The sequence below is a fragment of the Neomonachus schauinslandi genome, chromosome 14 (assembly GCF_002201575.2).
Source record: "Neomonachus schauinslandi chromosome 14, ASM220157v2, whole genome shotgun sequence".
Lineage (NCBI taxonomy): Eukaryota > Metazoa > Chordata > Mammalia > Carnivora > Phocidae > Neomonachus > Neomonachus schauinslandi.
The window spans coordinates 36,281,510-36,292,173 of record NC_058416.1 but is presented as its reverse complement, the minus strand read 5'-3'; the positions used below and the strand labels follow the sequence as shown (position 1 = coordinate 36,292,173).

General features: G+C 46.3%; 1 protein-coding gene across 3 annotated transcripts in view; it reads left to right on the top strand.

The window, feature by feature from the left end:
- Window positions 1–10,664, top strand: part of FHOD3 (formin homology 2 domain containing 3) — a 454,219-nt gene that overhangs the window by 51,525 nt on the left and 392,030 nt on the right. For all 3 annotated transcript variants that reach the window (XM_021686312.1, XM_021686311.1, XM_021686310.1), the window contains exon 2: window positions 7,395–7,501. In XM_021686312.1, the coding sequence (XP_021541987.1) occupies window positions 7,395–7,501 (107 nt within the window). The remainder of the gene's footprint in view (window positions 1–7,394; window positions 7,502–10,664) is intronic.

Below are 10,664 nucleotides of genomic sequence, written 5' to 3'. Positions count from 1 at the left end.
CCAGCCTCTTTAAGAGAGAAGGTTAATGCATTCTTGGTTATTTATTTAATGATAAAAAAGTCTTTTAAAATAATTCAAATATTTGCCAGATTATCACATCCCCTCGGCTTAAGCTCTTAATGGGAGAAATCTTGCCTTTGTCTTTCTTGTAGACTTTGGCAGGAGCCCTGACCTTTGGTTGGTGAGCTGTATGGTTTTGTTGACTTAAATAGAAATCTGGAAACTGCCTCAATCAATTTCAGGACATTGCTTCTCTTGCTGAAGTTGGTGGCCACAAATAACATAACTTACTAAAGGTTTCTGAGGAAGTAAAATCCAGTCTCTTTTGAAGTAAATACATTCATATTATTTTGTAACCCATATATGCTGGATCTTCAAAAATATCCTTGTACTTTACCTTAAAACATTTACCAAAGTACCTGTGATGGGAGTGCCTGGGTGGCTCAGTCGGTTAAGCGTCTGCCTTCGGCTCAGGTCATGATCTCAGGTCCTGGGTTCGAGCCCCCCACCTCGGGCTCCCTGCTCAGCGGGGAGTTTGCTTCTCCCCCTGGCCCTCCCTCCCCTTGTGCGCTCTCTCTTGCTCTATTCCTCAAATGAATAGAATCTTAAAAAAAGAAATAAAGTACCTGCAATGCATTTGTTGTTCCAAAGAAGCTAAATGAGCACCTAGGGATTTAAAAGTTTGAATAAGATTTGTTGGGATTAGCCAATAGGACCTATTTTCTTGTGATATCATGTAAATCAGTTTCATTTGGTTTTTCTCTAAGAAAATGGACTGATATATGAAACTATTTTTTATAATGAAATGTATTTATATATACAAAGGAATAAGTGTGAAAGGTTTGTATGAAACACATGCCACATCTTCACTGTCCATCTTAGGCAATGGTAGGGGGCAGCCACGACGCGTGTGCCCTCCCTCCATCTCGTCCCTCTGCAGTGGTCTGTATGGGTTACGGGGCGACCATAGCCCATAGATCCTTGAATGGCTGAGCCCAGGTTCTGTGCAGGTTTTATTAAGAAATTGTGGACAGACCTTGTGGCACTGCTTATTAGAAAGCTCTTTCCTAACTTTATTTTTTTTTTGCCTGTCACCTGTGTCTAGTTCCTTGTCTCTGCTGCCTTTAGAAGGAACGACAAAGTTTAAAGAAGCCACAAGCTTCATGACTGCCAAGCAACAGAAACCCCATTTGAGGGGGAAACAGGTGTAGTGTTCTTAGACCTGATGAATCGAAACGTGCTGACTGCCTTTCTACTGTTCTGAGAGCTGGGATGAGCCTGAAAGGGGGGTACCCAGGGAGCCCCCCGTCAGCCTGCCCTGGAGAGAGATGGGACCCACAGCCATGCTTCATTTCTGAGCCAGTAGAGGGGCCGGCTTTGTGCGTATGTGACCAGTGCAGTCCGAAGAGCCCTATGCTTGCAGGTGCTATCTTGAGAATCTTCTTACTTGTATCTTTGAATGTGTGTTTTGTACAATGGGATGATGCAACGTGCTCTAAGGGCTCAGAACCACAACTCATGTATTGTTTTGCTTTCTGCTGCCTCCTTACCTCCCTGGGAGGGAGTCTCAGCTGACTACTCGCCCACTCCTTGATGTTCCCAGCCTTTCCGCCCAGCATCTGCTGTTGTCCTCTGTCCCCAGTGGGGGCTACGGGAAGGACACGCCTGCTCTGTGGCCTCCGAGGGCCGGGCATTGTGGTGGCATTCCTGCACTGAGCTAGCAATGTCGTGGTGTGTTCAGCGGGCACCTTGGGGATGGGAGCCTGTCACCCATCACCGATCCAGCACACTAAGTGTGAAGTTGCATTCCCTGGGGGCTGCGTGTCTGTGGTGGGGTGAGGTGGCAGGCCCTGCGAGGGGGAAATGGACCTAAAGCAACAATCATAAGAGGTTGCTCATAAGTCTTTGGGTCTACTGGGTGGTTCTTCTGGTTTGGGCCAGTTTGGCTGACATCTGCTGGGCTCTCTTGTGTCTGTCATCAGCTGGTGGGTCATCTGGAGGCTCGATGATCCGTATTGGCCTCACTTAGTGTGAGGCAGTTGGCAGGATGTCACAAAGGCGGTGGGAACAAACAGACATCCCGGAGGCTGGCTATCCCCGGTGTCTTCATGTGCTGGCAGAGTTCCAGGAGCAGTAAGAGAGGACAGCCCTAGGGGAACAAGTATCTTTCAAATCTCTATGATGTCACATGTGTTGCTGAGTTGTCCAAAGCAATACATGGGCCAACCTGGATTCTAGGAGCAGAGAAAGAAGCCACCTCTTGTTGGAAGGAGCCACAAAATCATATTGCAAGCCATGTGGGTATGAGGATGGGAGGAACCAATTAAATGACATGAGCAAATGATATTTTAGCTTTTATTTTTCTTCTCTTGAAAATCAGCCTATGTGTTTCCACTTCTGAACTATTACCAAAATTAGCTTAAAGGATAGCCCTTGTGTATATTTATAGGATGGTTCCATGCAAATCTATTTTATTGCCTAAACTAAGGATCACTGTGGACCCACTTGCCAAAAGGAGGTAATCATTAAACCACCCCAGGAACATGCCACTTCACTGGATTAAGGAAAGAAAAGAATATACAAATCGAGACGTGACATCAGCCTTGTTTTAGATTCCCCCCCCCCCCCCAGGATGGTGAGTCTGCCTTTTCTTTTTGAATGCCCTGTCTTTGTGGGGACAGGCAAGAGAACCTAAGAGTGGCCTTGTGCAACCTGCCTGCAAGGGGCGGAGGGCCTGCTTTAATGGTGTGTGAACATGGGGTGACACACAGTTCCAGGGTGTTTGGAAGGATCCCTCCTGTGGCTCTGTGGCTGAGCGCCTCCTGAGCACCCCGCCCCCTCACCGGAATCCTGGCCACACGTTCATAGCCGACAGCTGAGGTCTCCCTGACACGCTAGTGTCACGGCCACTAGACTTCCGTGCCCACCGCACTTCTGGAACAGCCCTGTAACGGTATCTTCCCACAGGGCTCCCTGCTTTGTCTTACGTCCTGCAGTGCCTGGCAGTGACCTGGCCACCACACTGAAAGCCAAGAAAGGAGTGTGGGGAACATGCTGCCAGGGGATCAGGGCTGACATGAAAATTGTCGGAGTCAGGAAATTCCAGGACCCTTAAGTCATTCAGGAAGACGGTTGACATGAGCGGCCAAGGGAGGGGATCAGGTGGCCTCGGTGGAAGTAGGAATTGAGGTTGCTTGTCAGGCACTGGTCTGGCAGGGAGGTGTCTGCATCCTCCACGGTGGAGGCAAAGTTTGGATAGTTCTGTGTGAATCTTCAGAACAGCCAGGTCGGGGTGAACCTTGACTCACTGCCTATTCACATCGGTGCGTTCTTTTACAACAGGTATCCCTGACAAGATTGAAGAGTTCATTGAGTGTACTCACCAGTTTGCTTTTAAAGTGATACCTAAAGCTGACCCTCCTTTAGGGGATTTCACAGTTTCAATGTGTCAGTCCAGCAAAGAAGCCCTTTATTCTGACTCCTTGGCCCATGTGATGGTTTAAATATTAATCTCCCGTGCTCGAGTGTACAGATGAGGTGGGGCTTGGGTGGTGAGGGGAGCGGGCAGTGTGCGTTGACTTGTGTGGTGTCTTCACAGGCTGTGCGTGTGGTTGGGGCCCCCGTGGTGCTCACGTGTCCTGGCTCGCTAAAGGCTGCGACGTCTGACCTTGACCCCGACCTGTAGCTCTGCTGTGAGGACGACACACACACTTCCTGACAGATTAAGAGGCACATATTCATCTCCCCTGTTTTAGTTAACTAACACTAGCACAAATTGCCCATCTGTTAATTAGGGGAGCAGGGTTGTGACGCCAGCTTAGGAAGTAATGGCGGCCTTTCTTCTGGAAGGAGGACTGGGGCATTTTTACGGAGGATGCTTGGGTCCCGGGAGCCTGTGGCTGCTAATTATAGGAAAGGAACACGACTGAGGATGAACTTCCACACATTGTAACAGTTGGTTTAAATGGCTTTTAATTCTCTTCTGTGTTCTATTTGTGTGTTATATTTACTCAATGAAATGATCTTTGAGGGAAGGAAGCCTCTATGTGTTCCTTGGTGCCCAGCCTGTGCCTGACGTATAATTTTGTTAAAATTGAACTGTGGAAAGGGTAGTAATGATGCCCTGAATGTGAGGAGAGGAATGATGAGAACAGGCAGTTCTGCTAAGCTTTTGGGATTCTGTTGTTGGAGGCGAGGGAGACTGTGGGGTGTTCTGTTGTGGTTCCAGGCTGGCTGGGAGCGTGCTGAGGCAGATACTTGGTGAATGTTGAGGAAAACTGGATATTCATATTCATCTCAAGCTCCTGAGAATAAAGCAGAAGGTATGGGATGAAGATGATGGGCAAACTGGCCACAGCCAGTAAGAACAAGGCTATATCTGCTGGCAACTGGAGAGCCCCACCTCTGCCCCAGCTAAGGAGAAAACCATAGGGCTAGGTGGGGTGGTGAGGATGGAAAGCCGGAATGGGGTCCTCAGCCTCTTACTGCTTCCTGCTATCTCCACGTTGGGTGACTCCAGTGAACGACGTGGGAGGGCCAGAAACTGTGTGCTGGAGCTGGCCTGGGTGGCTGGAGGGGGCTGACGGGTCAATTCTTGGGAAATTTTATGAGCTAGTTGTTGAATGTAGCCATTATTGAAAAGTAAATTATATAAACGTACAATTAAATAAGTTATGGTGAAAATACTATATACTGGGGGGCTTCTGTGTCTCTTTTTCCAACTCCACACTCAGCGACTTCACTTTGGTAGCTTGAAATGGGCCTTCGCAGGAGTACTTACAGCACAGACACGTTCACATTCTGCCTCTCTCCATGCCCACAGCAACATTTCCTGTCTGACTTGGTTCTCTCTGTCTGGGCTGAGTGTGGACTCCAGCCTTGGAATGACTCAGGCCCCCTGGAGGAGAAGCATAAACTCTTTATCCAAAAGCTTCTTTCTCTGGGCTCACACGTTTCCAGGGGCTGAGGCAAAAGGAACTGTTATGGCTTACAGGGCTTTCATTATCCCCATCTTCTGGTCTGTGGATTATAAGTGGGATGCAAAAGCAGCAAAAGTGTTAGTACTATCAACAAGACAGATCAAGTCAGTTTTCTTAGTTAATAACCTCAGCAGGGGGTCAAAGCAAGCCTGAGCTGGGCTGATTGCAGCTCTACACACGGTTTAGTGTACATGTGAACAGGTCCAGTTTCTAATGGAATTTTCCATCTAGGAGCAATCAAGTCTGATTTCAGTCCACAGGAGACCCTTGGCCCAGGAGATGTCTTCTGCAGGAAATCCTTCCTGTTGGCTGCTTCCGCAGGCTGGGGGAGGCAGCTCCCCTGCGTGATCCCCCCCGTACTCGGGGTGCACCTCTCACACTACAGTACAGTGAGTTTGGCCAATTGGATTCTTGGGTTTAAATGCTTTCTCAGATGAGATGATCCATCTGTAAAATGCCAGTCAAGAATGCTGAGCCTCACCAGCGTGCCTTTAGTAGCTAAGAGGAGCAGGTTGTTATGAGAGAAGTAAAACAAGTGAATCAAATGGGATTAACCCCTTCAAATGATTTAGCTAGGTATTTCTTACAAATAATAAAAAAAACCCCAAATTCCTTTCATTCTGTTGAGGATAACTAGACACAGGAGCTGTGGGGTTTCTACAAGAATTAGCAGCCTGTTACAGATGCCGATTCTAGACAAGTCGACAGTCTATATTTCTCTTGTTGGGGATAATAAGCAATGCTTTTCCATCAAAAGAGACTAATTCCTTGTTTGAAATCTCACTTATAGTGGGAGGATTATCGGGCATTTATCTAGATGTTTTAAAGTAGCTAAATATTTGCCTTCGCTTTCCCCCAATCTCCTGTCATTTTGGAATCAGAGCCTTAACTCATCAGGTAGGTGAGTACTAAGAACCACCCTTATGGCCCAAGAGATCAAGCATGAAGTTGGGTTTTCTCATAATGTTAATCTTTAGTAAAATTATTTTCCTGTATTTTTAAGTGTATTGATCATTTTAAATGTCATGGAATGCTGGTTGCTGTAACAACCTCACAATCTTAACAATTTACCACAGCAAAGGCTCATGCCTTGTGCTCTTGTCACCAGCCAGGGCGGGTAGTGGACGCCGGGCAACAGAATGCTCTCTTCCATGCAGTGATTCAAGAACCAGAGCTCCTCTTATCCAGGGCTCTGCTGGTTTCTGGTTTCCAGACTTTGGAGTCCTCGTTTGGCTCTTCTGCATCCAGCCTCTGGCTTCTCTGCCTCACGCTGCATGCCGGAGAAGAAGGGTGGATGGGTGTGCAGGGGTGTTAAGGCCAGGCCTGCTGGGAGCCTTTTTTACTTTCACTAATATTCCATTGGTCAGCCCTCAGTTACATGGCCATTAGCCTCACTGTAAGGCTGGGATATATGCTCTTAGGGCCCAGGAGGAAGAGGGAATGGGGTTGGCAAACATGTGGCATGGCCTTGGCCACACCAGAACACTAAGATGACACATACTGCATTTTGCAAACATGATATTTTCAAGTCCTTTGTAGTTTTGTGGCCATAGAGAGGATGCAGAGTGGCGTAGTGATCGAGAGCATGACCTCGATTCAAACTACCAGCGTCCAAATCCCAGCTCTGCCATTTCCCAGAAGTGACACTGGGCAAGTAACTTAGTCTTTCCCCGTGCCTTCGTTTCCTCTTTGTAAAATGGGGAGAGCAATAGAAGTTAATAGGGTTTGTGTGAGAATCAAATGATGTAACGCATGTAAAATGCTTAGGATTATGCATGGAGCATAATTAACAACATGTAAGTGTTAAATAATTTTTTAAAAAGTACGACTAGTAACAAAGAGACCTAATGTCTCCTTTGGTATGTTGTAATTTGAATATGGTGTCATTCAGATGCATAATGTTTCTTTTAGTTCAACTGTAAAAATGTTTATTGAGCAACTACTAATTGTCACGTGCCGGGTTTGACCATAGAATCTGAAGGAGTAGGCTTCTCACTGAATCAAAGGAAAGGGCATGGTTCTGCCCACCAGATTTGCCTTTTCAACTCGGTGACTCTTAATCCATGGTCACATCGGCATTGTGATTTGGGTTTCCATTCCCCAAATCCTCCATGGCGTATTCCTGGGGCCCTCAGAGTGGAAAGTGGCACTGGCCCCAAAGGGCTCCTTCTCCTCCCCTGTCCATCTCCTGGGCCCTGTCAGTGCCACTCCCTTCATAGGTGTCATTGCTGGCTGCTTACTATGTCGTGTGCTCCCAATTTATTTGTAGGAACCCGCTACCTCTTCCAGTTACGATTTGAATTTCAGAATCGTGCTTGATTTAAAAAAAACACCTGAGGGCAACATGAAGTGATTTCTGCATCCAAAGTCCGCATCCCAGGAGCAGGCTGGGCTTAAAGGTTCTTTCTCTTGCAGCTCGATGACTGCACGCTGCAGCTCTCCCACAATGGCGCCTACCTGGACTTGGAGGCCACCCTGGCAGAGCAACGGGACGAGCTGGAAGGCTTCCAGGATGATGCTGGGTAAGAGCAACAGTTGCCCCTGCTGACTAGTCCCAACCTTCCAAGATATGGGGGTACATTAAGGCCTTAAAATACTCAGAAGAGACCACCGTAGCTTTGACCTTCTCTCCATTCACAGTCACACAAGAGAAGGGAGATGCAAGTGACTGACCAGTAGTAATTGCAAACTCTTTTGCATTTTGAGTAATTTTTCTTGACAAGGCCACTCAGGGGCAGGAAAATTTCTGGTATAGTTTAATTAAGCACATTGTATTGACCTTTTTTTTTTAAACCAAATATAATTAAATTAATATTTAATAGATTTTAGTAGTTTGACAATCTGTCTTAAGCATTGTTTTTACTGATAACTTTCTGGATATTTCATTTCCTTGGCAGATGTCCTAGTAGATTATTTTATACTATATCATCTTTTGAACTCACAACAGTGGAGAAAATGATTTGCGCTGGTGTTAATTAACATTAAGTTACTTTTAGACTACATATAGAATTGCTTAATACTTCTGATTGCTGTGAATCTGAATAAAGCTATAGACATAAAAAATCAGAGAGGTGTGCAGAAAGTCAAATCACATAAAAATCACATATAAACATACGGTCAGCTATTCCTTATTTATTAGGTTTTGAAATAGCTTTTTATTTGGGGGCCCCCTGCCGCCTTTTCTGTCCTCATCCATCAGAACCAAGTATCTCTCTGATTTCATCACCTTCCTCCTTAGAAACCTTCAGAGATTCCCTGTTGCTTTCCAAATAAAGCTTAGCTATCTTAATCTGGTGTTCGAGGACCTCCCCAAAAGTTCCTTTGAAGCTACCTTGCCTGAATTAAAAATAGATTACCGCCAGATGAATCTTATCTGGGAGTGCTGATTCTTCATGAATGGCTCAAAAATGAGGGAAAATGGAAACCTTCTTAGTGTTAGTTTTCTACCTGACTCTAGTATTTATGGTGATTTGCTGGGTTTTCCCTATACCTGCCACAGTTTATGGTGCTTCCCCCCTTAATTGTCCCCTCCCTCAGTTGTCTGCTGCTAAAGCTCTACTAGGTCGGTACTGGGCTTGTCTGTATATCTATCATCTAGCATTTTCTGAACACATTATAGGTACTTACTGAACATTGGTAGTCAAGTAAATGGCAGGATCCCAGAATGGATTCCTGAATAACATGACCATGAGCACTAAGGCCAAGCTCCTTCGTAGGAACCAGCAAGGTTTTCTGAGGACACAATGGGAACAGACCCTAGAAACTACCATAGGCTCTACACACACTCATTATTATGTCACACCAGCTTCTACTCATCATTATTTAAAAAAAAATTATTAGATTGATAGACTTGGGAAAATTCCATTGCTATAGTTTTTACTGAGTATTTGACAATGACATCCCTTTATGTAAGTTGCAAGAATTCAGGCTGGATGACAGTTTAATTGGATGACTTCATGGCTCATTGATTAAACATACACCAGGTGTGTTATGAGTAGATTATTATCAACCTGAAAAATGTCTCTACTGGTGTTATAGTTGAAGACCATGCCCTGTTTGATTTTTTTCTTTCTTATCAAAATTCAAATGATTTGGAGATGGGAGCTTAGGGAAAAAAAAAAGCATCACTACATTAGACAGCAGTTGGAGTTAAGAGTGGGGAAGAAAGGGGCACCTGGGTGGTGCAATCAGTTAAGCATCTGGCTCTTGATTTCGGGTCAAGTCATGATCTCAGGGTCCTGGGATTGAGCCCTGCATTGGGCTCGGTGCCGGGCATGGAGTCTATTTAGGATTCTCTCTCTCCCTCTGCCCCCTGCCCCCAGCATGTGCACACTCTCTCTAAAAAAGAAAATTAGAGTGGGGAAGAAAATAACATTTATGGAACGCCTGTTATGCCAACCACGATACCAGGCACGTTATTCACGGTCTGTTTATTTAGTAGTTCATTCTCTTAACAGTCATGTGACTGGATTTCGTTGTTTCTGTTTCTCATCTGAAACAACTGAGGGTCAGGAATTAAATTACATGTCCAGGGAGAGAGAGCCAGTAGATGGTAGAGCCAAGTTTGAACACAGGTGGACCCAATTCCAAGTCTGTACTCCCCTGATCCTCCCAGGAGCTTCTGGGCAAAGGCTTTCAGGTTCACTCAGGAAATACATTGACACCTTTGGTGACGTAAGGTTGGTTCATGCAAGGACATCATCGGCCCCAGGCTAAAACACTGGATTTGGTTCCAGTAGCACTCAAGCACGCTGCATGGTGGCTCCGGGGAGGACGCATTTGCTGCCATCATCTGGCACTATCAGCATTAGCATCCAGGTGCTGGTAGTCCCCTTGGCCATGCCTCAAGAGCCAGGAACCCTGCTGCAAGCTCCCCAGAAGAGATCCTGAGGCCTACTTTCTCACTCTGTTCCCTTGCGAATCATCACCTGCCATGGGTCCATCTGATAGGTGCAACTTGACCCCATTTCGGCACCCTACACCTAAGATGGATTATGGCAAGATGAGAAGGCCATAATATGTGGGAAAGTATCAACAGGAGAAGGTCCCAGACCATGCTGGGTAGCTGTGCTTTTGACAGGTGGGCCCCAAACTCAGCCCAGAGGGAGCTTTATGTCTTTGCAAAAGTCCCGGTTTGTGGTGACCTCCCCACCTTGTCCTTTGGAATGTACTCAGGATGACACTCCTTTTTGTCCAGAAGAGTATGAAGAAGCTACCCTATTGACCACTGGTGGGGAGGCCCCTGTGTCCCTGGCTTAGGTTGCAGAAGACAGGCCAGGATGATGATGCCTTGGCCTTGCCGGGTCCTCCTTTATCCCTGGGTCACCTACCACCACTGAGCCCTGGTGGCATATGGCAACTTGCTGGGAGCTGGTTGGAAGCAGCCTGTAGGCTGAGCCTTCCTGCACAGGTGGGAGGCATCTGAACACATCTGCAGTGTCATTTGCATTGAGTGTCCCTCCCAGGTCCTCCCCTAGGAGGGTGGCATTTGGCAAAGTCTGTGTGCCTGAGAACTCTTGTCTCCCACGAATGGGAGTTAAAATATTTTTTAGTTAAGAATTGCCCTTTGGAGGCATGAAAAGGACACAAGAAACCATTTTTTTCTTGATTTCGTTGTGTGAATTATAGCAAAAATCTGCTAAAGTTGTCCCCGTATAATGACAACGTGTGGCAGGCAGTGTGCAA